The sequence below is a fragment of the Lynx canadensis genome, chromosome A2, assembly GCF_007474595.2.
Source record: "Lynx canadensis isolate LIC74 chromosome A2, mLynCan4.pri.v2, whole genome shotgun sequence".
Lineage (NCBI taxonomy): Eukaryota > Metazoa > Chordata > Mammalia > Carnivora > Felidae > Lynx > Lynx canadensis.
The window spans coordinates 18,005,179-18,032,309 of record NC_044304.2 but is presented as its reverse complement, the minus strand read 5'-3'; the positions used below and the strand labels follow the sequence as shown (position 1 = coordinate 18,032,309).

The following is a 27,131-nucleotide window of genomic DNA, read 5'->3' as shown; positions in this document are numbered from 1 at the left end:
TCTCTGGAACCTGGAGTGGCATTGACAAGGGAGGGCGTTTCCAGGGCCTCTGGACAGGGCTGCGATCGCGGTGAGTCCCACAGGGCCACCGCAGCTTGCTAAAGATAGCCCTTCACTTCCTGGGGAAAACCCACCCCAACCGTCTTCGTGTACCGAGAGTAGCTGTAGTCCCCAGCTCCGCCTCCAGCCCCCAACCCTGTTAGTAGCTGCCCCAGGGTCATGCGCCTGCGGAATGGAAAGCGCTTTGGAATGACACGATCACTCCCGTTGAGTGGGCACCCAAGAAGCCATCGGGAATGTCGTGTCCGCCCAGTGCTCTTTCTGCGATCCCAGCAGGGCCTTGGAGCCCTGGCCCAGAAAGGGGTCTTGCCAAACTTTTGCTGCCCCTTTCTAGGGTTCTCTCCTTTCTGAGCCCTGGGCACTCTCACTGCTTCAGAACAGAAATCATGGTTTTCCCAGCACTGTGTGCTGTGTCAGGTTCAATCTCCATTAAAGAAAATAGAAAAGGAGATTTAAGTTACATTGAAGTGAAAACATTCAGGATCCCTGGTGGGACAGAGGAAAGAGCTTTGTCTCTCTAGTGGAATGGGATGCTCCAACTGGGAGCAGTCCTTTAGCTGGGGCTTCTCATGATCACATTGTTTATTTGGCTCAGAATGGCTCCTTGCCTAAACCAGGAAGCCGGAGGATCCCTGTTAAAGTACACAAGGTTAAAAGGAAAGCATTAAAGGCTGGTCATTTTGGGGGAGCCTGGGTGGCTCAGTCGGTTGGGCATCCGCCTTCGGCTCAGGTCATGAGATCTCTCTCGTCCTGAGTTCGAGCCCTGCACTGGGTTCTGTGCTGACAGCTCAGAGCCTGGAGCCTGCTTCGGATTCTGTATCTCCCTCTCTCTCTGCCCCTCCCCCACTCACTCTCTTGTCTCTGCTTCTCAAAAATGAATAAACGTTAAAAAAAAAAAAAAGCTGGTAATTCTGGAAACTATCTTGATGGATCTAATTCCTCAAAAATCAAGAGAAGCAATTCTACGAGAGTAGGCATTTATCCGATGTAAAGACGACCCAAATCGCAAAGAGGAAATACTTCTGAATAACCCGAAACCGCAGAACACGATTCTTTAAAAATGAGTTTTTAGGTGGTCGTGAAATGTTAGCTGGCTGTAATGTTAGCTGCCCTATCCCACTAAACTCATTTGGAGCTCCTGACGTTTGATCATGTGTCAAATGTGGGGAATGAAACGTTATCACAAATACACAGAGGTAAGACTTCGAGGGGAGAAACAGCGATCTGGGCCCCACCCAGTAGGGAGGATCCTTTCCCTGGTTGCTAATGCAGGTGGCGAAGACAGAACCCTAGGTCTAAGATGAACCCGGAGATTTCGGAGCCTAGGCCAGGCAGGGCAGACCGGCCACGCAGAGGGAGAGCTGGGGCCGAAGGTCGAAAGCGGCTATCACGGTTCCCTCTGGCGCACCTGTCAGCTCAGGGGCCGCCACCGGATACGCGCCTTGGCCTGTCGGTCCTCCCGGAAGTTCGACCTCCCGGGGTTTTGCTTCCGGTTCTGCTGGTTCCTTCCGGTCGCCATGGCGACGGGGCGCCTGGGGGTCGGAGAGACGCTAGGGGCCCTCAACACGGCCCTGGGGCCTGGCGACCCCGTGTGGTTCAAGGAGACGCGCGCCCGCCACCTGCGTGCCCGAGACTTCCTGGCGCCGCGGCCCGCATTACAAGCGCGCTTCGGGGACGGACAGGTGGGCGCGAGCGGCCGAGTGGGGACATGCGGCGGGGGGCAGCGCCGCAGCCCGCTCATCGCCCTTCCTCTCGCAGGTGCCCGAGCGTGTGGTCCGTGCAGTCGCCGGCCTGCAGGGCCCCGGCGTGGCCCCGGTGCTGCGCTGCGCGCCGACCCCCGCGGGTCTGGCGCTCCAGCTGCAGCGGCCCGCCGTCTTCGAGCGCGTGCTCGGCGCCGTGGCCGCCTATGTCGCGCCCGCCACGCCCGCCGCGCCGGGCCCGCGCGTCCTACTCCACTGCCCGGCGCTGCGCAGCGCCCCCGGCGCGCTCCGCCTGAGCCAGCTGCGCGCCGTGCTCGTGGCCGATCATTTGGCGCGAACTCTGCGCGCTCACGGGTGAGCGCGACGCGGGGCCAAAGAGGCGGGGGTAGGAAGCTGGGACGGAAGCAGCTGCGAGTGGGAAGTAGGGGGAGCTGCGCCGGGTGATAGGGCTGAGGCGGTCGCCCTCGCTTCGCAGGGAGAGTGTGCGCCTCGTCCCCGCCGTGCGAGACCCGCACATGCCGACCTTCCTGCAGCAACTGCGCGTGGACTGGCCCGCTGCTTCGGAGAGAGCCGCCACCGAAGCCCTGAGGAACCGCGCGCTTGCAGAGCTTAGCCCTGCCCAGGAGCGGGGAGCCCTGCCCCGCGGCGTCCTGGGCACAGTGTGCCTGAAGGAGCTGGTGCAAGAACGGGGACGCGCAGCTGGCTATGACCCCAACCTGGACAAGTGTCTGGGTAGGAGCTGGAGCCTCGCAGGGCTGGAGAGAAGGTGGGGACTCTATGCTCCTGGCTAGCCTCAACGCCCTCGTGTTCTCTGCAGTGACTGAGGATCTGCTCTCGGTGCTAGCCGAGCTGCAGGAGGCTGCGCGCTGCTGGCCAGGGGACAGCCCTCCATCCCTGGTTAGTGACTGACCCGACTCCGTAGGCTGACACTGGCCAGCCGAGTGGCCTGTGTTCGTTCGGTGACCGTCTTCCTACACACCATAGGCTGCGGCCCCAGATGCTAACGCAGACCGCTGCATGGTTGTGCACGTGGTGAGCTGTGAGGAGGAGTTCCAGCAACAAAAGGTGGACCTGCTTTGGCGGAAGCTGGATGACCAGGCTCCGCTCACACAGGTTTAGTGGCTTCCTCCCCGCCCCCACCAACCTGACGGCCCTTGAAAACCCTCAAGCGTCCTGTTGGCCAGTGTGTCCATACGTGACACCTGATCCTGAGGGGGAGGTCAGGCTTGGTGAGTGGGTATTTGCCGTAGCTTGTGAGCATCCTGAGAGAAAGAAGGTGGGGTCCGGGGGCACATCCCAGAGAACACTGAAGAAACTGGACTGTGTCCTGGGGTGGGCTTGAAAGGCGGGGGGAGTCCAGGCACCAGATTTAGGCTTCTCGAAGGATTTGGTGTTGGAGGGTATCGCTGCCTAGCTGAGTGCCTGTTCTCTTCCCGACAGAAGCACCTGGTCTGTGGCCCGGTGAAAGTGGCTGGTGCACCCGGCACCCTCACTGCCCCTGAGTACTACGAGTGAGTGAGACTGGAAGGGAGGCCCCTGAGTCAGGGTAGTTGAGGTGGAGGGGAACTCCTCACCACCCCACCTGCCCCGCTCACTCTTCTCCTCATGCAGGCTCCGGTACGCCCAGGTGTGCAAGGCGTCAGCAGTGAAGCACGGCAGGGACCTGGCACAAGGTGCGTGCGCCCGGGAACCCCTAGCTGTGCTTTGCAGGAGGGGCGGCTTGTCTGCTTCCCTGCCTGTGGAGACTGACCGACTGCACTGCCTCAGACCCAGCCTGGACAGAGGTCTTCAGCGTTCTCTCCGTGGCGACCGTCAAGTTTGAGATGCTCAGCACAGCCCCGCACGGTCAGGTGAGCCTGGGTGACCTACAGGATCAGGGCTTGGACAGCACGTGTGGTGGCTGCAGCTGTGCCCCCATTCCTCAGCTTCTCCTGGCCCTGGCCGACAGCAGCATTTCCACAAAGGGCACCAAGAGCGGCACCTTCGTCATGTATAACTGTGCCCGTCTTGCCACACTGTTTGAAGGGTACAGGCACAGCATGGAACAAGGTCTGTACCCCACTTTTCCACCTGTGAGCAGTCTCGATTTCTCACTGCTACAGGATGAGGTGAGTGCCCTCCCCAGGTAGTTGGGCACCCACAGGAGGTTGGGACCTCATCTCCCAGCGCCCTTCTTCCTCCCAGGGTGAGTGGCTCCTGCTCTTCAATGGCATCCTCCCCTTCCCAGACCTGCTGAGCCAGACAGCAGCCCTGGCATGCACAGCCCCAGGGCTGCACACGACCGCACGCACAGAGACGGTGAGGCAGAGACGGGGACAGACACTGCACACTCAATGCTTTATTCTGGGTTGGGCACAAGATCAGAGACCAGCCAGTGACTCAGTCTCTGTCTCTAGATGTGCAAGTTCCTGGTACAGCTCAGCATGGATTTCAGCTCCTACTATAACCGCATACACATCCTAGGAGTAAGTGCACAGCAAAACGGGGTGGGGGGTTGCGGGGGTGCAAGGGAAGCAAAGGACGAGACCAGCAGGCCCTTTCTCTCCAACAGGCGCCTCGACCACACCTGTTTGGTCAAATGTTTGCCCGTCTCCAGCTTCTGCGGGCCGTGCGTGAAGTGCTTCACACCGGCCTAGCCACGCTGGGCCTCCCTCCGCTGGACCATATCTAAGGCCACAGAGACCCCAATATCTAGGAATGTTTACAGAGTCATCACCTGAAAAGAAGATACACAGATTTTGTTAGGGACCTGAAACCAAAAATAAATTACTTCTACTATAAAGCCTGGTCCTATTATACGCAGTAGGGCATATTTTTGGTCTGCCCAGATGGCACCCTATACTCACCTCCAGCTCCTGCTCTGACGTCAGGAACCCGCGGCTGCCGCCTCCTCCCCTCAAGGCACACTGGGCATGGGCACAGACAGTCACTCCTGTTCCACTCCCGTCTGCGAGCAGGCCCCATACCCAGCATGCCGGCCACCGCGGGACACTTCAATCATACCAGTTGTAAACCTCAAGCCCCTGGCCCCCAAGAGCACAGCGGTGGCCAAACTCAGGGCTCACAGGCCAGCAGTCCATGTCAGCCACATCTGGGACATGGTACACGGTACTGTTCATGAAGGTGGGCTCACCATGCCCCAGACGCCAGAAGGTCAGCCGTTGGTCGATGGAGGCTGAGACCATAAGGCTTGGGCTTAGGATCTTGAGGCCTGTCACATGGGCAGCATGTGCACAGGGGACAGAGTATTCCTCTAGCACATGCAACTGGGGCACCAGCTCAGCACCCCCAGTGGCCTCTTCCAGCTCTGGTGCCTCCACAGCCAGCACAAAGACATGGAGGGAGCCATCCTCACTGCCACTGGCCACAAGGTGGCCCTCACGTGTGGGCAAGGTGTGCAGGCTGTTGACACCACAGCTATGAGCCTGGAGGGTCAGGCAGGGGGTGCCCAGTCCTGGAGGAAGAAGATGGTTATCAGGGCCTCGCTGCCACATGGGTGAAGGCAAAGTGTGAGGTGGGGAGGGACAGCCATGGTTGTACACTGGCTACTCACGGTAGGGAAGCCCGGGGTCCGCTGGAGGCTCCAGGGCAGTGGAACCATGGTCTAGCACAGTAGTGAGATCCCAGAAGGCCAAGCTGCCATCAGTAGCTGCACTGCACAGGAACAGCCTCCTGGGAGCCAGGGGAGGGCAGCTAGGTCAGTGAAGGGGATGGAAAGCAACAGGAGCCCCCACCTGGCCCATGCAGGACCACCATGCAGCCTCTCTCACCGCCGCTGGTTGGGTGCCTCATGTGTAAAGGAATGGACCTTAAGGACACACCGCTTGTGGTGGAAGGTTTCAGCCAGGAGCTGCAACCGCCGCCCAGAGTCCTGCAAAAGAAAGAGCCTCGGGGGCGGAGAGTGGCCCAGCTCAGAACCCATTCTGGACAACCTCCCAGGCTTTGTCTCTTGGCCCTACTACCCCCCATGCCCATTCTCACCTCACTGCTCCATCACTGCAGGCTGCAGCCACAAGGGGGCCAAGGCCAGGCCTGTCGAGCTCACAGATAGCTAGGGACATATACCTGCCGAGACCAGACACAGGTCAGGGCAAACCTGGGAGCAGCTGTAAGGGGCTTGCCCTGCGTGACACCACCCTACACTCCCACCTAGCAGTGCACATTACCTGGTCTCTGGATCCACCTTGATCATCCGGTGCCGATTGCGCTGCCGGTCCCAGTACTCATCTAGCCGGTGGGACGAAAGGTGCATGACGTGGCAGGCGAGGCGGCTTGGGGTGCTGGGGTCTGGGGTGACCATGATGCTGAAGCAATGCATCTCAGCCCGGCCCCCCGCAGACACCACATGAGCAGTCAGGCCTGGCCGAGGATCCTGAGGGCCACCTGGGGTACCAATGCCCCACACAGCCAGCGCACGCACCGAGGAGATGTGATTACAGACAGCTGTAAGTGCATGGGCCGAGCCAGTGGCTGTGGGGAGCGCCAGGACACAGACAGTGGTGTCCTCGCTGCATGTGATCACAATGTCAGTCAGGCCAGGCCCCTCGCTGCCGGGCTCCAAGTAGTCAGGCTGCATGAAGCTGGGCATCTCAAATTCAGGTCCCAGAGTGATGGTGCCCACACGCTTTACACAAGTGATCTCACGGCCATGCAGGCTCTCCCGGAGGATCACGTGTGGCCTAGTACAGCCACCCAGAGCCCGGTACAGCATGACATCCCCATCCTTGAGGTAGGCAAAGGCCATAGCCGCCTCGGTATCAGAGAAGGCCCAGGAGCGGTGCCCTCCACCACAGTTAACGATGTGCAGCTTTTCATGGGATCGGGGACTCCACACCACAAACTCATTGGCATGGAAACCCAGGATGACCATACTCCCATCAGCCATCATACGGAGCCCAGCCACCCAGTTCATGCCTCGACAGGACTTCTGCCTTAGGACTGGCTGGAGTTGGCCACCTCGCACAAAGAGCTGGTAATAGGCGCCATCACGCCCTGTGGTATACACGTAGCCACCATGGCAGGTGACCGAGGTCACACCCTGCTTCCCGTGCAGAGAAGGGAGGGTGGACACAGGGCCCCACTCAGTTTCATCCCCACCACTGCCACTACCTGCTTCAAGTGCTCCAGTGACAGCTCCGGCCTTGCCCCCAATCCCAAGATCCTTGAGCAGAGCTGGTCTGGAGGGGAACAGCAACACAGAGCCCCGACGGTCCCCGCACACCAGGAAGTCACCAGGGGGTAAGAAGGCACTGCATGTGTGCCATCTCTGCTTGCTTGGAGGCAGTAGGTACCGGCAACGTTCCTTTACAAAGATGGCTTTGCCAGAGGGTGCGGCTGAGATTTCCAGGCAAGCCACTACACCACCAGGGCCCGATGCCAGCAACAGGAGCTCCTCATAGCCACGCAAGGCCCAGCTCAGACTATGCACCTTCCCACGGAATAGGGTCAGGTCCACAGCTGCTGTTGGAGTGTTGATGGGGACAACCTTGACACGACCCTCCCCATTGGCCATGGCACACAGTCCAAAGCCCTCAGGACCAGGGGCTGCCTCCAGGAGGCAGTAGGACTGGAAGCGTTTATCCTCCAGCAGCTGCTCCCAGCACTTGACCTCAAAGTCATAGAGGTACAGGACCCCTGTGTCAGTCACTGCCAGTAGTCGCCATGAGCCAGCCAGCGTCACAGCCTTGAGGGTACCTGGCCTGCTACGGGACTTGAAGCAGAGAGCTGAGACCCCCGAACCTGGGTACCCACGCCCTACCAAGTGCCACAGCCGGATGCCTGAGTCATCACCCCCAGTAACCACCCAGGCCTGCCTCTCATGGGCAGCTAAAGCCCTGATGCCACGACCCTGGTGGCCCCGAAAGGCCTGAAGGATCTCACCTTCGTGGCTCCATACCAAGCAGACACAGTCCTCTCCAGCACTGATAAGGTAATTCTCTAGTAGCTTGACCTGCCACACACGGGCACTGTGCCCAAAGCAGTGCCCAATATTCTGTACCCGACCCCCAGGCACCCGCAGGTCACCCACCTTCCAGATGCGGACACTTCGGTCTTCTGAAGCTGTGGCCAACAAGCCTTTGCTTTCCAGGTACGACATGCTGAAGATGACACCCACATGCCCACTGACCCGTCGGTCAGGGGCCACAGGCTTATTATCTATTAAGGCAGCTGCTGGGTACCAGACAAGGAGCTGATTGGAAACAGCACCTGCCACTATGGTCAGCTCCTTCCAGGTGTCTCCGATCAGACAGGCTGAGGAGAGGGTGCACCTGTCTGTGCAGGGCACCTCCTGCAGCATGCACCCTACCACAGGGTCATATAGCACTACTGAGTTATGGCCCAGGGCCAAGGCTATGTTCCCCTCAAGCCAACGTGCATCCCAGATCCAGTCAGACATGTTCCATAGGCCAGAGCGCCAGAGCTCCCGGAAGCGGCCCTGTCCCCAGCTAACTTTCACAACTCGGAGTCCCTTGCTCCCAAACACAGCCACCATAGCCTCCGAGTCAAGGTCTCCGTTTGGTTCTGGTCGCACCCGGAACCCATGGATAAGATAGTGGCCAAGCAGGTTCTGCACACGCTTCATCATCCGCAGATGGCCACCAAAATCGAGGCTGTACACCAGGACATCTGGCCCCTCACCTAGACAGAGGCAGAGAGCCACATCAGAACCTCACCTCTGATAAGTCATGAAGAGACGAGGGCAGGGAAAACTCAGGCATGTAGCCTGTGAATGCATTAGAACACACGATCCTGCAGGCTTGAACCCTGGACAGTCCCCGGCCTCAGCTTCAGCTGGACTTTCAATGCTGGCATTCAGATACTCAGTTCAACCTGACTTCCTCAAACACAGGCTCTTCCTCGCCCCACCTAACTTCTCATCCTTCCATTGGAAGCCTGTCAGCCTTTCTCACAAATCCTCAGCCTCATCTGCCTCTACACGCCCTCTTCCGCCCCCCCAACCCACCCCTCCCCCAGGGCAGAGGCTGTCCCTAAAGGTGATCCTCCCACCTTGGGGCCACAGCAGAACGCCTCTGGATTTCCAGAAGCTTCTTCCTTGAAGCTCAGATGTGAGCATGTTCAACACTGATGAGAAGAACCAGGAGAGGCAGCCCCTACTTTGACAGCCAAGGTTCCCATGACCCTAAGCCACCTCCTGCCTGCCCTGCAGGCACTTCCCACTCTACTAGTTCACCTTCAAGTTCTCTCAACCATTGCCACCCTCTACTCAGCCCCAGCCCCAAAGCAAGAAGCTCACCACTTACTCCTCTAAACTTCCCACATCTTCTCATGTTCCGAGTGCTCATTTTCTAAAGATTTTGCAAATCCTCCCCACCACAGTGACTTTGGCCCAGGATATCACCTTAAGCTGAGATGACATTAACAGTTCCTCATGATATTCTTAGCTTGCAATCTCCATTTTTCAACATTCAATAGACATGCACTGAGCATCAATTATAAACCAGACAAGGAACTAACTACATGCTGGAGTAGTGAGTAAGACAAGCACAGACCCAGACTCCTGCCCATCAGGCAGACAATAAACAGTATCACCCAAGTAAACTACATTGTTGTAACTCTGGTAAGTTCCAGGAAAGAACTATACAGGTTGCTTTAAGAATATAAAAGAGGGAAATCTATTCCAGAGGATTTTCCCTCCAGAAGACATCTGGCAATATCTGGGGACACATTGGTTGTCACAACTGGGAGCTATGCTAACTGGCAACTAGGAGTAGAAGCCAGGGATGCTCCTAAACGTCCTGCAAAGCACAGACAGCCCCCCCCCCCCCCAAAAAAAGGATCTGGGCCAAAATGTCAAAAGTGCTGATACTGAGAAACCCTGGTCTCCTCTAAACAGACTGGGTGAGGGGCACCTGGGTGGCTCAGTCGGTTGAGCATCTAACTTCGGCTCAGGTCATGATCACACAGTTGGTGAGTTTGAGCCCTGCATCAGGCTCTGTGCTGACAGCTCAGAGTATGGAGCCTGCTTCAGATCCTGTGTCTCCCTCTCTCTCTCTCTCTCTCTCTCTCTCTGCTCCTCCCCTGCGCTCTCTCTCAAAAATAAAATTAAAAAAATAATAATTAAGAAATAAACAGACTGGGTGTCAGGAGAGGCCACCTTGCGAACATAACATATAGACGGAGAGGAATCAATAAGCAGTGGTAACCAAAGGAAGAGCAAGCATGGGGGAGATGGGTGAACCTTTCTTGGCAGATAGAATAGCAAGTCTGATGACCCTGAGGTGAGCACAGTCGTGTGGTTGGAATAAGAAACAAAGAGCTCAAGGATAGGCTGGGAGAATGCTCCTGAGGGGGTCTAGGAGGCAAAGTTGCATGGCCTCAACTGACGGCAATATACAGACAGTGGCCACATGTATGAAGTCAAAATCAACCAGACTGGCTTGGGAGCTGAGGGAGATGCTCAGACTCAGGCACCTGACTGGCTGTTGTTCCCTCTGCTGAGCTGGAGCACCCAGTAGGAATATTTCAAATTGAAGGCACCTGTGCACTGGGGCCCGGAACTCATAAGCAAAGAGGGCTGGAAATTCAGATTATAGGTGTACATGGACAGAATTTGAGAATTGCAGCAATACAAAAGTCACTCTGGAAGTCACTGGAGTAGAGGAATTCACTTGAAGAGCTTTCTAACCTGCATTTCCCAGGTCATTTTCTTGCCTAAAACCCTTCATGGGGCCTCTCTCCACCACCACTATGAAGTCAGATCTAGGCTTAAAACAGCCTGGCCTCTGCTCCTTTCTCCAGCACTTGTCCCATCCCACCCCTGCTCAGCCTCACAGGAATTCCCTCTTTCTCCCGAAGTAACAAATTCTCAGCCTCAAAGCCTTTGGCATGTTTACCCTCTGCCAGAAACTCACCGCTTCCCTTCTCCTAGCTCATTGTTGTGGTTCTTTGGGTTTCTGCCTACCTATCTCTTCCTGCAGAAGCCTTAGGACTCTAACCCATCGTAGGCACCTTGAACTCCCAGAGTCCCCACCCTTCACCAGAGCACAACTGGGCCATCCCTCCCCACACACACATACCCACCCCCTTAGGATAGTAAGCAGCTCACTCAAGACTTGCACAGAGCCCTGCCTCAGGACCCTTAAAAAACTCAGCAGCACCACCATCAATCACTAGTGTCCTCCAGTCAGTCCTCAATGCTCCCCAAGGGTCTGCTGCCTCAGGTCTCAGGGCTTTGATGGCCTATGCTTCTTGACCTGACCTTCCCCCAAGAAGCATCAACATCGGAATTCCTGGACGCAACCATCTCGGAAGGGGCCTTAGCGTCTGCCTCCCCAAGCATTGGCTCACTCACAAAGGTCTCATCTCTAGTTTCCCGCCACTCAATCTGGTCCTCCCCACCTTCCACGGAGAAGCCTCACACAGCCCTGAGGCCATACCCCCGCCACCGGGTCCCGCCCTCAGGACCGCCCACCTTGGGGTCGGCTCATCCCAACCCCCCCCCCCCCCCCTCCAGGAAGGGGCCACACACCGCTCGCCCTCCATGCTCCGCCTCCGAAATCACTGCGTTTCCCCGCACTTTCCCGCAGCCCCACCGCTCTTTCCACGTCGGCTGCAGACTATGAAGGGACTCAGTAGCCACATCGGTTTTTTTTTTTTTGTCTCCAAGGCTCCTCCGGCTGGGTCTCCTGCCCGCCATCTCCTGGGCTCCCGCCCCCCTCGGTCGGGCTTCATCCAGCCGCCCGTCCTCCTCCTTGGGGGTATCCCTTTGTTCTGACGGTCCCGCCCCACGCGAGCGCACGGTTTCTTCTCCACTAGCATGCGCTTCAACCCAAACCTCACCCGCCAACAGCCGATCCCCCACGCACTCCAGACCCGTGACCGGGAGGAGTATGAGCTCGGAGGTTGCCCGCGGCCAAACGTAGTCCTCGTGAGCGTCCATGTCCGTCCTCCTGCTGCTGCGGCTGCCCTGGCCAAGAAGGGAGCTGAGCTCTCGCGAGACGAGCCTTCCTCGCACGCAGCAGAGCCGATCTACAGCGGCCTTAGCAACAGGTAGCGGAGCCCAGGGTCGCCCGCTGCCGATGTCCAATCACGACCCTTCGCCTCACGCAATCCAGCCCGTCATTGGCGAGGCCGCCCTCGCCCCTCCCCCTGGCGTGACGCTCTCCAAGCGCAGCGGCGGGCTCGTACTGGCCCAATCTACCTCCCCCTACCCCGGCCCGACCCGCTGCTTCGGGGGCCCAGCGGCTCAAAGCCGTGTGGTTTTATTTTAGGGGGCAGCATGGGTCTGTACACAATAAATAACACGAATGTAGGAACTGTGCCCTAGTCGCGGCTGGAGGCAGGAATGGGGCAAGACATCAGCCAGGCCTTTGGCCTGCATCTGGACAGGGGAAAGGCGGGTCTCACCCCCAACCCCCCCGTCTGGGGCGGCGGGCAGCCTGTGGCTGGGGGCTGGGGCCAACACTCCCCTCAGAGCTCCACACGCGCGTCGCGGTAGGCCCGATCCAGGGCCCACTCTGGCTGCGCATCAGTGCCACCTTCGCGGGCCAGGCGCGCCATCTCCTGCTGGAATAGCGCCTGCCGCGCCCTGCTGGGGTCCACATTGATCCAGTTGTTGGCGATCCACTTAGTGCCACGTGTGACCAGGCAGCCCCCATGCAGCGAGTAGTCGTCCACGTCGCCCACCCAACCTAGGAGAGGTGGATGGTGTGAGCAAGGGAGGCGACCGAAGGGACTGTAGGCTGAGCTAACCTGAGCTTGACCTTATACAGGCCAAGGGCATGACAAGGGTGGGCCCAGCTGTACACATCTTAGGTGGTAAAATCTGGCCCCAAGGTGTCCTTGGGGACTCAGCATCTCTTTCCAACCAATACCTTGACAATACTCTTTCTTGACAATACCACTGGTCTTCTGAAACCAGCTTTCTTACTGCCAGGCCTGTCCACAGCCTGGGTTGGTGACAGACCTGTGTCCCCAGCCCCAGTGAGCCGGAAGGCTGGAGCATCAGGGAATCAATCACAGGGTTCAAGATAACCTAGGAGGCTGCACAGGTGCAGGCCACTGAAGTCACTAAGGATGATCTTTGGGAGGCACTAGGGGCAGAAAACCATTTGTAGGGGTGCTAGAAACATCCCACCAAGGTGGCAGTCTGGGCTGGATAAAGGGAAGTTTCCTTCAAGGCATGCTTGGCCTGGCCACAGGCCCTCACCTTGCCCATCAGGCAGGTAGTTGTACCAGAAGACTGCTGTGCCCTGCCGGGGCTTGACCCGCAGGTTCCCCTTGTCACAGTGCCTCCGAGTGTCACGGAGATCAACGTCATCTTGAATCAGACTCTGTGGACAGCAGGATGGTAAAGTTTTCAAACTTGCCCCCACTGCCAAAAGCCAAGGCCAGGCAGCCGAAAGTGGCCAGAGGGAAACCAGTCAGATGTGCCCAGGGGTTCACTTGGGCCCCTCATCCCAGGTCTGGAAGATTATATACTATGATTGCCCAAGAACCTGCCATCCCACCAGAGTTAACAGCCTGGTTGGCCCTTACCATTTCATCGTAGGTTCTGTTGTCTGCTACAGGGAAGACAGTCTCGCCCCCACCGGTGACGTTGTTCAAATAAAACAGCACTGTCATGTAGCTGTAAGGCAGGGGGCCCGTTGAGCAGGTCCCCAGCTGTGGGCACTCCCAGGAGCTTACCTGTGGGCAGGATAAGCTGCCCAGGTTCCCAAGGGCCAGAGGGGCAGGCTGGGATCAGTGACAACACTGCAGGTCAGTGCCAAGACCCTAGCCTGTTACTCCTCCCACAAACCATCTCTTTCTGTGTGTCACAATGTTTTGTGTGGCCAAGATCACAGGTGCACTTAGCTAAATTACGTGGCTGGCTGGGAAAGGTAGGCTAGCAGAAGCAGCGTGACCATGCAGAAGGGCTGGTGGGGAGTACAAGGGGCTGACCCAGAGCAGCCACATGAAGAGAAGAGACCCGCCTCCCTGCCTTAGCAGAGGAGGGGGACAAAGCTTCAAAGGGAGAAGCTGAGGCCTCCAGCAATGGAGGCAGAATCAAGACCCAGGGGATAGGGGTTAAAAAAAAAAGCCAGAAATCCAGCCTTTCCCCTTACCTCAGAGTTCTGGGGAAATTTTTCAGTGTCTGTGCATACTTTAGTCTGGCCACTGAGACAAGATGGCCACCCCTTTCCTGCCACTTGGTAAACAAACTAGGGCAAGAGATGGGGTATCCTCAACCAGGATGCTCCCATGTTCTCCTGGCCCTGGGGGCATGTCCATAGGGCAGAACTGTGTTTATGTCATGGGAGTGTCTGGTCTGGGAGTTGAAGGCCACCCCAGGTGGGAGGTACTTGCCGGCAGGAGGTCTCGAATGGTACAGACTCATTGGCTACCAACTTAGTATGGGAGCAGATGGTCTCTGGGTACACAGGTCCGCTGTCCACATGGGCATGGTAGTGGCCTCCCTCGCCATACCGTACAACCTGCAGCGGCTCGCTGAGCTCCACGATCTCAGGTGACAGGCGGGTGAGGCGTAGCACCCTGGTAGGCAGTAGGAATTCAGCTGGGTAATCTCATGCAAGGCAGCACCCTGAAGGAGCTGGACCCCCAGAATGCCACAAGCTCTGCCCCTGCCCACCTCCCCTGGAAGCCCCTTAGGCCACCCTAGACTGGCCCTGTAAGAGCAAGAAGGGGTTACCCATGAACCCTTCTCCCTGGATGCCAGAGACCTCTCTGGGTGAGAAAGATGAGATTTCCACTAAGTTGCGGGGCGGGGGTGTGTGTGTGGGGGGTCACTCCCTCCAGGAAGGAGGTTCCTTATCTAAAACCCCTGGCTGCTCAGGGGCAGGGGGTTCTGTAGACGGAGATAAGAAGTCATTTTTCTAATTAGCAAAAAACAAATATTCCAATCTATCTCTAATCCCAAATGTCTATTGTTTGCCCACAATTAGGGCTAATTTGCCTTTGTTAATTGCCTTTTTAATGGGTCCCAATCCTGGTCTAATGAATAGAACTTAATCCTGAGTTGGCTAATCAAGTCTGTCCTCTAGGCCCCAGCCAAGGACTTCCGTGAGGGCCCCACATGGCTTTCTCCTGCTCCAGGGCTCACCTCTGGCGGATGGAGCGCATGACGTGGTGGGCACCTTCACCCTGGTAGAGCCACGTGTGGTGGCTGTTCCGCACCAGCTCACTGGATGCTGCCTTGTGGCTCCTCATATACTTGTGGAAGTCTCGAAGGTCCATGTCAGCGAACTCCTGCAGGCTCAGCACTCCTGCACAGGGCACCCACCATCATGCCCCCCAAGCCCATGTGAGGAAGCCACAGTGGCAGGCTTTACCATCCTACCTACCCCTGGCCTCAGGCACTGGGGGACCATGTGTACCTGTCCCCTAACCTGGACTCTTGGGTAAGATGAACCTTCTGTCACATCAGGCCCTATAGGAAGACCTAGGGAAATTCATTTCCTCAGTTTAAACCCTGATTTGGTCCCCCAAAGGACCTAACCCCTACTAGATTGGCCACAGCAGGGTGGTCAAAGGAAGCGTGAACCATATGGCCAGGACCTGAGGCCAAGCACTGCCCTTGGCTGGCCTCCAGCGTGGCTCTAAAGCACATGGTGGCTACCCTCTGGTCCTGTAGAGGGTGAAGAAAGACAGCAGTCAGTGCTGGGTTCTGTCCAGGGCCTTCCACGCTGTAGGGTTTAAGCTGGGGCTGGTCCCCAGGAGTTCCCTTATGACCTCAGGTCCCATCCTGAGTGGAAGATATCTATCTGGCCAGTCCTGTCTGCTGGGTTACCAGTCTACCTCAACAAAGAAAGCCAGGCCACTCTCCCAAGTAAGAACACTCTTTCCCTGTTCCTGTCCAACCCACAAAACAGGAAATCCACCCTTTGGGGGTTCTGGAAGAGTAGCTGACGTCTGCTCCATGTAATCCTGGCTAACTCAAGAAAGAAACCTTCTACTGTTTGACCCAGATATCTCTGAGGGTGAGGAACACTTAAGGCCTGTGGGCTTGTTACCGGCTCTGTACATAGGGATGGTAGCATCATGGTGCCCCTCCAGCCACAGGTCTTGGCCAGATCCTTCACTCTGGGTTCACCAGCCACAGGGCCATTCTTCCAAGTCCTGTTTCACTGTTGTATCTTCCCCATTCTGTCCAGAACTTGGGCATGTGAATGACGACTACACCTCAGAAATATCCTGAGGATTATTACCAAAGAGGGGGTGGCGCACTTGTATGACAGCTCCCCTACCCAAACCACCCCCAGAAGTTAGCATGACTCTAGGCAGGCAAGAGGAAAGCAAGCAAGATCTCAGACCAGAGAGGGTGGCTTCTGGGGAAGACCTCATGCTTGGCTGAAAAGAGGAAGATGGAGCAGGGTGAACAGCCAAGCTCAAGCTGGTCTCACTGCCCTGTTCCTGCTGTGCCCACTCTGCCCTCTGCCAGCCAAGCAAGCCCCCTCCTGTACCCGTCTCTGCCTGTTGAGGTCAAAATGGCCTCCAAGAATGTCCCTCTAGACTGTCATCAAGAGGAGTGGGATGACCCAGCCCAGGAGGGCAAGGCTGGATCCTCGCCTCATCATCTCTGGCTACTCTAGAAGGTGGGTATAGAGGCCACCTGGCTGTGGGGGCAGGAGGCTCACAGAGACAGAACTGTGGCGAGGTATGGGCTCACCATCACCATCAGGGTCAGCCTTGATCGCAGAGTACATCTCCTGAATGTTCTCTGGAGTCATCCACCGTCCATTTCCCAGGCGAGTCTGGGCCAGGACCTAAAGCACAAGATGGTCCCTCAGTGGAGTGGCCCCAATGATGGGGCCCCCAGAGCATAGACAGTCACCCAGTTCTTGCTGTAAAGGTTAAGGGTTCAGGTGATGGGGTATGGGTGAGGACACAGGGCAGAGCCTGAGGTCCCTGAGCTGAAGGGATGGTAGGCAGAAAGGCCCACAGGCATCTGGGGAGGAGGCCAGGGAGATAGTTAAGAGGCCTGCAGGCCATAGGCATTCCTGGCCCTGTTGGGACTGTGGCCTCCATGGGGAGCACCGTCAGCTGGTTGGGTGCAGAGTGAAGGACAGCACTGTATCCCACTCAGATACCCAAGGTGAGGTGGGGAGGCCAAAGCCTGAGTGCAAACAGAGAACAGACACCAAGGGGAGGGCTGGCCACAGCATGACCACTAAGCTCGTCAAAGAAACCCAGGCTCAGTGAGGCATTCTCTATATAGGCAAGGGACCACATACCCTGCTAAGACCTCTGTCAGAAGCCTGGTGTGAGTGAGGGGCATGTAAAAGAGAGATGCAGACTTCTGGCTACCTCAGAGCTGCCACCCCTCCACCATGGGTTTTGTGGGGACCCCAGCCGTGGCAGCAAGGAATCCAGATCACAGATGGTGCACCACCCAGGAACTGTGGCAATAAATGTCATCACCCCCAGGGGGATTCTCCTGCCATCCTCTGGGGTTCCCAGGGCAGCCAGGGCCTCTCCAGGGAAGGAGGGGGCCTCTGGAACTGAGCATGCCCAAGCTGATCTGAGGTGGCACCTGACTCTCAGGGCCAGGGCTGAGCACGCCACCAGAAAGACAATTCAGGGGGCTCCCACCCTGTGTCTATTCCAGACCCCAGGATCCCAACCTCGCGGAGCTGCAGGCGACCGTCATGGTTCTGGTCCAACAGCCGGAAGAGGTCCAGCTGGCTGACCTGCATTGTGCCCATTGCCTCCTCGTATTCTTCAGTGGGCAGAATCTGGCTGCGCTGTAGCCCCTTCATCTGGGCCAGGTGGATGATGAGCCGACACTCTTCATCACTCAGGAAGCCAGGGATTTCTGCCAGGAGAGGAGGTGGGTGAAGCCGAGGGCTGAGCCCAGGCAGTGATGCAACCAGTACCTTCTCTGCAGAGTTTCTAGGGTACTCTCTGTCCCCTGGTGGTCACCATGTCAGGACCTCACACACCCCTTTACCTCTACTCTGGACTCCGACCCCAAGATTGAGTTGTCTTGCAAAGGTTGGCCAGCATTTGGAACGTGGGGCTTCTTTCTTTGATGCTGAGAGAACACACGTCCCAGAGGAGTCTTGGAAAGCTCGCCAGAGCTAAGCTGGATAGGGACTAACCCACCTTGCAGTGGGACTGAAGGCCAGAGGGTTGACCTCCACTTCTTATTTGGTATATATTTAAAAGTGGATGATGGTGGCTGGGTTTTGCTTTCAATTTTGCTTTTCAGAATTGTTCAAATAAAAACAAAGTGTAAAACATTCAGTGCTGTAGGCCAGTCCTTGCCCTCTATTCCACACAAGTCTTCTGCCCAGGGCTGAGATGCCCAGTGCTGGCACATCAGTGGTGGTGGGGGGGGGGCACTCAGGTCTTTGACAGATGCTCTGGGAAGACGTTCTGGGTGTCCTTTGCTTTGGGAACAAGTGTACACTGAATGTCATGCCTCTAAGCCCGAGTAAAAGCCAGTCAGGCCTGGCTGGATGCCACCACACCAGCCTCACAAGCAGCTTGGATGAGCTGGAAAGTGAGCCTCACACCTGGGGGTCCCACACCCCAATGTCCCCATGCACTTTTAGGAGCTACATTCCCTCATTCCTGGGAAAGAAGACTTCCTTAGATGGGGACCAAGAGGCCACCAAGAGGTGGAGGCAGGGCCACACCATCACAGTGACCCCTCAGGACTGCAGCGTGGTCTACCACTTCTTTGGGTTACACTCCCAGCATGAAGTTGCGGTCATTGCCAAGAGGAAGGAAAATGGCTGCTCAGAGCCAGGACTAAAATGATTTTTAGTGGTTATCACAGCAGATCACATTTAGGTGGTATAGACTCTGTACCCTGTCCTAATCACATCGTCAACTCCTTAATCCCTATACTCATCCTAGAAAAAAGGGCCCCATCAGTTTGCCTTCCTATTCGTGACTCACGGCAAGTACAGAGACATCAGCAACTTGCTCAGGGCCACCCAGGCTGTTGCACTCCAAAGTCCATGCTCACAACCACATTCAGCTTCCATGGGTAGGTTACCCAGATGTGATGACGCTAAAGGCAGGACAAAGGCCCCCCACTCTGGCCTGCTTGACCCCTCAACCCAGTAAACCCAGAAAGGGTATGAGCCATCCACTGGAGGAGGCAGGGGTAGCACTGGACAATGGATGACACCAAACTGCTAGTCAATAGTCACCTCCTGATAGTTTAAACAATAAACAAACAAGAAAAGTAAACCAGAAAAAGAAAAGAAAACACAGGCCCAGGTTTCTTCAGTTTATTAAGTGCTGGTAATCCGTAGACCCAAAGGAGATGCCACCAACCTCTACAGTCCCCTGCAGTGTGCTAATCAAATGCAAATTGCTCAGGCCAGCACACTGGGGCCTAAGCAGATGGGTCCCAGCACCTAGGAGGCTGCACAAACACTGCCTCCTGGGGTGTGCGTGCAGCCCTATAAAGCCCTCAACCTCAACTCATTGAGACCAAGGCAGACAGAGCAGGTGATGGATCAAAGGCTGTGGCTGTTTGTGGCACTGGTGGTGCTGTGGGGTGACAGTGGGGTAGGGGCTCCCTGGGTCCCCACACGGTGCATGCCTATTCCCCAAGCCATGGCGCTGTGCCATGACATTGGCTACACAGAGATGCAGCTGCCCAACTTGTTGGATCATGACACGGCAACTGAGGCTGTCCAGCAGTCAGTCAGCTGGTTGCCCCTGCTGGCCAGGGAGTGCCACCCTGATGCCCGCCTCTTCCTCTGCTCCCTTTTTTGCCCCTGTGTGCCTTGACAGGTAGGGCAGGGGCTCCTAGGTGAGGGTGGGTGGGGGGCCTTTCCTCTGCCAGGGTCTGTTCACTAACCACTGCTGTATACCTATCCATGCTAAGTGCTGGTAGGGGTGGGGAGGGAAATGAAGATGAAGGATTGTTTTGTCAGGGTGTTCCTGGCACAGGGGAGCAGGTGCCTATGGGACAGAGGAGACATAGGTAAGGGACCATCGATGGTGAGCACCTCTGGGCCCATGAATCCTCAAGGGCTCTTGAACATCAACAAGGTATGACAAGTGGGTAGGCTGTTTTTGGCTGGGGGGCGGGGCAGAAGCCCCTCTCCAGTGGGCGTGGAAACTCTGCCCAAGAGATCCCAGCAAGAGACGGAGCCACATCTCATCTGGGGGCCTTTTCTCCCAGAGTCCAGAGATGGAAAGGCTGATTCCTCTTCCCCAGCCTAACCTATCCCGTGAACGGCTCCCTCAGTTCCTTCTTTGCAGAGTGAGGGACCTTCCCAGAGCCTCAGGGTGACCACGCCAGTAGCAGCAAGAATGAGCTCTTTCAGAATCCAATGATCAGGCCTCCGCTCTTTGCCAACCCCAGCCTCGACCAGAAGCGGCAGTCTCCTGCAGGCCTTTCAGGACAAGAGGGAGGGCTCTGCTTTCTCCCTCCGAAATGGGGGAGTGAAGGCCCCGAGTGCAGGGTCCTTCGCATACAACCGTCTCCCCGGCAGTGGACTTCCGCCATGGTTGGAGGGGGGCGGGGTGCGCTGGAAAGCGGGATAGTGGCCCGAGCCACGCGAGCACCACGCGAGGACGGTGGGGGATGTAAGACCTAAACGCTGGGAAAAGGTTGCGGGGCTGAGGGCTGTTGCCAGGTGACCATGTGTCGTTGCCCAGCAACCGTGGAGTCACTGGCTGTACCTCTGCACTGGAACGGGACAGGAGCTCCAGCCCAGGGGCCAGGAAGTCCTGAGCGCCCGGCCACCCGATACTTCCCCTCCCCCCACCTCCGCAGGCTCATCTACCCGTGCCGCAGCCTGTGTGAGGCCCTGCAGGCCAGCTTGCGCCCATCATGGCCTGCTACGGCTACCCCTGGCCCGCCATCCTGCATTGCGGCCGCTTCCCCGCCGGGCACAGCCTCTGCGTCGCGGCTGTCTCCGTAGGCTCCCGCCTGGGCCGCCCACGTGAGTCCCCGCGCGGCCCCCAGGCCATGTCCACGGGCAGCGCCCCACCCTTCCAAGCCGCTCCCCGCAGGGCCAGGTACACGGGTCTCTCTGGTAGGGAAGACAGGGACTGGCCACAGCAGCAGGTCTCAGAAAGGGTGAAGATCGAGGGACCCATGGGAGGGCTCCTCCAGCCCGCGCTGACGGCCCTTCCCCCACTCTCGGCTGGCGGAGCCTCACTCGGCCCCTCCCCCCCTCCCCCAGTGCCGCGCGCCAGCTGCAGGGACTGCGAGTTGCAGGACGCCCGCTCATCCAACGAGGTTCTGGAAGCGCTCTGTGCCAGCGACTTTGGTGAGCCCATCCCTAGCGTCCAGTACTCCTTACACCCACCTTACAAGTGCCTCCATCCCAGCTCCAAGCTTGGGTAAGACAGATGAAAAGAGGGGACACTTAAATGCTATACCTGGTTAAAGCTACAAAATAAATGCCTTTAATAAGCTTGGCATTGCTAAAACAACACACCAAACAAATCTGCCTAGGAGAGTGGCCGCCAGGACTTCAGCCCTTCCTAGGATCCTGATAAAGGGTAGAGTATCACAAGAGGGTGTGGGTCACCAGGCGGTGGGGGGTGGGGGGTTATTCTTAGAAGCCCTGCACATCACCCCACTCCTCTGGTCCCATTCAGCAGTGAAGGTCAGGCTCTCCCGATGCAACGGCTCGTCCTTTGGCCTCTCAGACTGCAACCTGGACTCCGGGCTAGAGGTGCTGAAGGCAGGCCCACTGCCTGCTGTGGAACTGGCACCTATTCTGCGTCGCTGGCTGCAGCTGGATGCCACATGCATGCACAACCTCTTGCGAGGAAGGCATGCTGAGACCTACGTGCTAAGCGGGGAGGTGCAGGGCCATCGATTGCTGGTAACCACAGCCTACGCCTGGAGCCAAGGTCACAGAAATCTGCAGTTGGCGGTGCGCAGGTGGCACCATCACCAGTGCCCAGAATAGGAGTTAATGCAGGAAGAGCCTGGGACTTTGTAGCCACAGCCTCAGCAGCAGCCATACAAACCATGTCCCGCCCTGGCTGGACATACATAAAACCCTCTATCTGCTGCCCTTCATGGATACTTATAGACCAGCCCCAGGAACAGCCCAAGCAGGGCATAAACCCTTCTGTGATCAACGCTAAAGGGACCCTTCCTGAGCTATAGTGCTCTGCCCAGACATGAAGGAGGCTGGCTCCCTGGCAGTTGTGTGTGCTGGGTAGGCAAGACCACCTTTCTGTCCCAGGCCTGGGATGACAGCCTGGCTAATGCCCACAAGCCCCAGCAGCCCAATCTATTTCAGGGCAGGTGCAAAGCCTCAGGCTTTGCTCATTCTGGGCAGGATGCTACTTGTCAAGCCACACACAGACTGCCTCAAGCTGTAGGCCCATGCAAAAGCACAGGGGGTGGAGAGAGGTCCATGCAGAAAATTGTATTAAGCTGCTTACAAATCTGAACTTATATGCACACAAAAAGTTCTTCCCCTATTTCTGGGCCTCCAGTGTTTGTCAAGAACACAATGGTCTTAAGTAACTGCCTAATTGTTTTCCTGAACTGACTTGGAAATCCTATGATAAAGCAGTCATGGTTTTAAGATAAGTTGTTTTGTGTACTGGTGTTAAGTTACTCATTTACCTTAAATAGTAAGAAAATGGGCTAAAGCTCTTGTTGGCCTTCTGAAAGTGCCCCCTCCTGCTCTTGAAGGGAGTGCCGAATCAGGGGGCACCTGCCAGGGTGGTGGCAAGTCACTCCAAGCAAGCAGATAGGTGCTGGTCTGGCTGAGTGCCCAGTAAATCCTTCCAGCCAGCCAATAAGGACCAGCAATAGACACGACTCTGGCTCCTGGCTACACAGCCAGCACAAATCAGGCCTCCTCTGCATGCAGCTCATCTTTAGGGGCAGAGGCATGAAAATGACAAATAAATACAGAAAATAGTCTCCAATGATGCCAAGTGCTGAGAAGAAAACCAAGCAGGCTGATGTAAGAGCATCTCAAAACCTCTTAAGACCAGTTTGAGGTCAAGGGAGGTATCTGAGGAGGGGATGTATGCGTAGAGGCCCAATGGAGCTGAAGCCATCCTCTTTGTGGGAAGAGCTAGATGTGAGCCTTCTGGTAGTGAGCATAGCACAAAGGCCCCAAGGCAGCATGAGCTTGGGGACAGCAGTGAGTGAGTGAGGGGGCAGCAGAAGATGAGGGTACCAAATGAAACTTAGAAGTGAAGTGGGAATCTTGGAGACTTTAAGGAAGGGGTGGTAAGATCGATCTGTTCAAACACAGAATGAGGGTGGGGTGGGATGGAAGGAGAAGTGAGCCACATGAAAGAAGGCAGTGTCCCCAGAGAGATGACAATGACTCAAAACTGGGACACCTCCCTTCTGAACGGAACAGGATGAAGTCCTCAGCTGACTTCCAGTGGTCCAAATCTTTGCAAAATGCCTACCACAGTCAAGCAGGTATTACGGCAAGAACTCAGGGTGGGGCCTTTGTGGCCAGGTCCTGCTTGCCCCATGTCTCTAGAGATAAAGGTGGGAAACAGGAAATGTCTCCCAAAGGGAGAGACTGGTGGTTGCATGGGGTCTTCCCCATGAAATGGTGGGGCTCCCTCCCATGCAGGTGGAGGCACCCTGGGGCAGAACCCAACCCCCTAGCCCCAGCTTACATTATGAACACCCACCCCTTGAACCCTGGCATCTTGGGTCCCTGAGGTTGAAGGTCACAGGTCTGGAGCCAAGAGCAGCAGGGCAGAAGTGACAGAACCCACAGCAGGCCCATTCTCCTTAGGCCCTCCTGCCTTTTTAGGGTGACAGTAGATGACTAAACAGGCACAGAAGACAGACACTCCTCCTTGAGATGAGGCTTCATTCTTTGGGTTCATCCAACACCACGCATTCAGGAACTCCCCCTCCTCTCACACCCTTTCCCCTGTGCTTTTCCTGCCTCACAAGAGGACTTCCTGTAATCACTAATCTCTTCTTCATGTGGCTCACCTCGTTTCACCAAGGAGCAAGCCTCAGGGTAAAACCTGGGACACCGTCCACCAGCGGACTCAAAGGCAATGTAAGAGTTTGGGAGAAAATGGGGGCCACAGCCCTTTGTGATTTGCGGATACACAGACCCATCGGATGGCTTAACCAGAACCAGTTGACCTTCTGTCACATCTCTCCTGCTTCCTGCAATTTATGGGGTTTGGGTTTCTCATTCTCAGCTTTGTAAGGCTTCGATGCAACAGCTGCATGTTAGGGGGTGAGGGGTACGGTTCTGGCCTCATGGCTCATCTGAATTAAGTGTCTACGTGTCCCAAGAAGGCTGATGGGAGACAGTACAACCCCTTCAGACGTGTCTGTTCATGGCAGTGTAGCAGTAAAAGGGTGAGTGTTGTTCCCTTTGCCCGGATCACCTTTTCCTGACAGCCACCTGCCTTGATCCCACAGCTCCTACAAGTCTGCAGGGAAGCCTACCTTGGCCTCCTTGGCCTCTATTAAGAGTTTCATTCAACCCCAGTTGAAATTCTGCCTTATTTGTCTGCAGTCGTGTATCACCATCTGACACGCCATATATACTTGCTTGTTTATTTACTGTCTTCTTTTTCAAATGTCAGCTTCAGATGTGTGTTGTTGTTGTTGTTTTCCTCCTATTTTGTTCAATGCTGTGTTCTCAGCCTTAAAATAGTGTTTGGCATAGACTTCATCAGTTATGCGGTAGTAATAATAACAGTAACAACCTTCTAGGGTCCTTCCCAGAACAGGACCGACATTACCTATTTCCCCTCACACAGCATGCATGTGAAATCATTCTCATAGGCCTAAGTATAATTCTCAACCAGGGCCCTCTGCCCCAGGGGTAATGGCATGTGCTCAGATGCTCTGCTTTGGTCCCCAGCCCCCTTCTTAAAGCCCCTTACCCACACCATCCCACAGCAGGCAGGAATGGCCCCAAGTCTGCGGTAAGTGTGTCACTGAGACTGAGTACCTAGGGTTGGGTGGGCAAACCTATCCTCGGCAAGGTCATGGTTCTGGGGAACCCCACTTTGTTGACACTGGTGGTCTTTGAAGGACTTCTGAATCTTCTCAGCCAGAATGTTGGCTTTAGAGTACAGGCCCTGGAGACAGGCTGCCTGGGTTCTAATTCTAGCTTCATCCCTGAACTAGCTGTATGAGCCTGACCAAGCAACCACAGCTCTCTGTGCTTCACTTTCTCACCCAGTAACCTGAGGGTGGGATCCACACTCATCTCATGGAGGGGGTGTAAGAATGAAATGAAACGATAACATGAAGCCTAGCACATAACCAGAGCTCAGAAAATGTGAGCTTATGATGCTGCTTCCAAATGAGGCCACCCTGGAAGGTTTTGCCTACAACTCCATCCTAAGAACCCCAAGGTGCTGATAGCTAAGGCTGGTGGTCCAGGGGGGCAGGTTTGGGGGCACTGACATTCACATTGGACAGAGTGCTTTTCATCAGCCCACAGGGCCCACTTTGGGAGTGAGAGTCTTCCTCAGAGGCCCTGAGATCAGCTAGGACCTGGTTATTAGTCTCTCCCACGCTCCCCCATTCTAGAATATGACAGAATTAACGATGGCAGGGAGTGTCCAAAGACAGTTTCAATGAAATGTTTAGACAATGGCCTCAGGGTCACATTGCCCAGCCCTGTGATGGAAGGATCAGCTGTAGAGCAGGGGTCAGAGAGGGGAGTGTGGAAAGGTCACCCTGTACAACCCTATTATGGAGGCGGGGGCGGGTACTGCACTTTGGGAAACCTTTGGGTGGAAAAAGAGCTACTCTGAAGCAGCCATTTTCAAAACAGAAGTCACGTGGTCAAAACAAGCCTCCAGGCACCCCCAAACCGCAGCCCCTGGCCCTTCCCAGGAGCGCCCGGCGAACTTACCAAAGAGCAGCGGCTTGAGGCTGAGTGTTCGGATGAAGTGATCCCTGTCCGCGACCAGCTGGACTTTACGTTCGTGCCCCACCTAAGGGAAAGGGGCACTGCGGGCAGCTCGGGCCCCAGGCCGCAACGCCCGAGGAAAGTACAGGCGCCCGGGGCCCCGAGCGCGACGAGCGGGGTTCGCGCGGGGCAGACGCAGGGAGCAACGTGGAGGTCGTGGGCTGGGCGGCGGCTGTCACGGGCTCGGCCGTGCAGGGCCTGGAGCGTAGCGAGGCGGGGGTCCTCACCTTGATGCCCTCCAGCCGGGTGAGGGGACCCAGGGTTGGCGCGGTCCCGGGGCCCTGGGAGCGGCGCTGGGGCCCGGGGTCGCTGCTCTCGTCGCCGTTGCTGTAGTGCACGAAGAGCAGCAGCGCCAGCACGTTGCCCAGGTACAGGTGCACGAACACCATCAGCACCAGGAAGTAGGCGCGCGAGCAGATGCCGCGGGGCTTGCACAGCGGCCGGACCGGTGCGTCCTCGCAGTCGTCCAGCCCGGCCGCGGCCCCGGCCCGCTCGCGTTCAGGCGGTGCCCACTTCGGACTCGCGGCCTCTGGCCTCGGGGCCGCCGCCGCCGCCATGGCGCCCAGGTCGCGCGCACGTCCAGAGGAGGGGCCGCGGGGATGCCCGCGCCGTGCAGCGCCGTCGCCCGGACAACCGCCGCGGAGCCCGCGCGCGCCGCGGTCTCTAGGAGACGGTGCCCTGGGATGCTGCGCCAGCCATAACAGCCCCCGCCCCCGCGCCGCCCCCGCGCCGCCCTATTTCTCCCTGAGCCGTGCTCGGTCTCCTTTGCGCCCTGGACCCGGCCCACCTGGGAGTTTCTCTTCCCGGGCTGGATTATCGTCAGGAGGAAATAATCTCTTCCCAGGGTAGAAGCCGATCGCCCCCCACTCCCAATGGAGATGCGGACAAGAGCAGCACTGTTAAAGGAAACCCCATTAGAAGTTTCTCCGTCCCCTGGTTAAGATGCGCTTCCCTCTTTCTGGAAATGTATGGTCTGCGTTTTCTCATTCCGGGGAGTAGGGTGGCAGCGAGTAGACGGTGCCAAAAGATGACTCAGTAATGCGGCGGTTTGGGGGCGCCAAGGAGGCCGATGACTGCGCATGTGATGGCGTAGGATCCACAGATTTAGGCACTGATGCTTGCCAGCGTAGGAGGCCAAGAACGCCTTGGAGGTCCACTCTGTCAGTCTGGACCTCACACAGAAACATAGCAGTAAGGGCTTAAGAAGCTGCCTGATGATGGGGTGCCTAGGTGGCTCGGTGGGTTAAGCGGCTGACTCCCGATTTCGGCTCAGGTCATGATCTCATGATTGGTGGGATTGCATGGAGCCCTGCATTGGGCTCTGCCCTGACAGGGAGCCTGCTTGGGATTCTCTCTGCCCCTCCCCCACGCGTGCACCCTCTTTCTGTAAATAAATTAACTTAAAAAAAAAGAAGCTGCTTGATGCCACATACACGCGTAGACTGTGGCATCTGGTCTGGAGTGGTCAGAGAGGGCTTCTGAAGAAGTCCTGACACCAGGAAGCTCAAACCCTGAACAGTAAGTAACGTGCAGCAAT

The 27,131-nt window shown here is 56.7% G+C and overlaps 3 protein-coding genes across 6 annotated transcripts; 1 reads left to right on the top strand and 2 right to left on the bottom strand.

The window, feature by feature from the left end:
- Window positions 1–1,563: 1,563 nt before the first annotated feature.
- Window positions 1,564–4,542, top strand: DALRD3 (DALR anticodon binding domain containing 3). Of its 4 annotated transcripts, XM_030306715.1 has the most exons (12): window positions 1,564–1,742; window positions 1,819–2,114; window positions 2,236–2,492; window positions 2,578–2,657; window positions 2,745–2,873; window positions 3,201–3,271; window positions 3,372–3,433; window positions 3,528–3,610; window positions 3,686–3,868; window positions 3,945–4,058; window positions 4,157–4,225; window positions 4,312–4,542. In XM_030306715.1, exons 1-12 carry the CDS (start codon window positions 1,578–1,580, stop codon window positions 4,429–4,431), a joined length of 1,629 nt encoding a protein of 542 aa, XP_030162575.1. In that variant the 5' UTR covers window positions 1,564–1,577; the 3' UTR covers window positions 4,432–4,542. The 4 variants fall into 4 exon arrangements, with proteins under 4 accessions (XP_030162575.1, XP_030162574.1, XP_030162573.1 ...); XM_030306714.1 differs by having other exon boundaries at window positions 4,157–4,542; XM_030306713.1 differs by having other exon boundaries at window positions 3,528–3,868.
- On the bottom strand, window positions 4,078–11,902 carry WDR6 (WD repeat domain 6). The gene is made up of 7 exons (XM_030306705.1): window positions 11,562–11,902; window positions 5,927–8,399; window positions 5,742–5,825; window positions 5,531–5,647; window positions 5,314–5,432; window positions 4,607–5,214; window positions 4,078–4,476 (listed from the first exon to the last, which is right to left on the bottom strand). Exons 1-6 carry the CDS (start codon window positions 11,659–11,661, stop codon window positions 4,754–4,756), a joined length of 3,354 nt encoding a protein of 1,117 aa, XP_030162565.1. The 5' UTR covers window positions 11,662–11,902; the 3' UTR covers window positions 4,078–4,476; window positions 4,607–4,753.
- A 65-nt stretch (window positions 11,903–11,967) lies between these two features.
- On the bottom strand, window positions 11,968–26,168 carry P4HTM (prolyl 4-hydroxylase, transmembrane). The gene is made up of 9 exons (XM_030306719.1): window positions 25,822–26,168; window positions 25,538–25,619; window positions 17,345–17,535; window positions 16,390–16,486; window positions 14,824–14,986; window positions 14,070–14,255; window positions 13,260–13,350; window positions 12,931–13,054; window positions 11,968–12,412 (listed from the first exon to the last, which is right to left on the bottom strand). The coding sequence occupies exons 1-9, from the start codon at window positions 26,149–26,151 to the stop codon at window positions 12,192–12,194; spliced, it is 1,485 nt and encodes a 494-aa protein (XP_030162579.1). The 5' UTR covers window positions 26,152–26,168; the 3' UTR covers window positions 11,968–12,191.
- Window positions 26,169–27,131: the final 963 nt, after the last annotated feature.

Coding starts and splice junctions, on each gene's coding strand:
- P4HTM (XM_030306719.1), bottom strand. CDS start 26,151: ATGGCGGCGGCGGCGGCCCCGAGGCCAGAGGCCGCGAGTCCGAAGTGG. Junction 17,536..25,537: donor CCTCAAGCCGCTGCTCTTTG/GTAAGTTCGCCG, acceptor CTCTCCTGGCAG/AAATCCCTGGCTTCCTGAGT. Junction 13,351..14,069: donor CCATTCGAGACCTCCTGCCG/GCAAGTACCTCC, acceptor CCTGCCTTACAG/CTACATGACAGTGCTGTTTT.
- DALRD3 (XM_030306712.1), top strand. CDS start 1,578: ATGGCGACGGGGCGCCTGGGGGTCGGAGAGACGCTAGGGGCCCTCAAC. Junction 3,434..3,527: donor CGGCAGGGACCTGGCACAAG/GTGCGTGCGCCC, acceptor GCACTGCCTCAG/ACCCAGCCTGGACAGAGGTC. Junction 4,059..4,156: donor CGACCGCACGCACAGAGACG/GTGAGGCAGAGA, acceptor CTCTGTCTCTAG/ATGTGCAAGTTCCTGGTACA.
- WDR6 (XM_030306705.1), bottom strand. CDS start 11,661: ATGGACGCTCACGAGGACTACGTTTGGCCGCGGGCAACCTCCGAGCTC. Junction 8,400..11,561: donor GGGGGATCGGCTGTTGGCGG/GTGAGGTTTGGG, acceptor GCCTCTGTCTAG/GTGAGGGGCCAGATGTCCTG. Junction 5,433..5,530: donor GAGGCACCCAACCAGCGGCG/GTGAGAGAGGCT, acceptor CCTGGCTCCCAG/GAGGCTGTTCCTGTGCAGTG.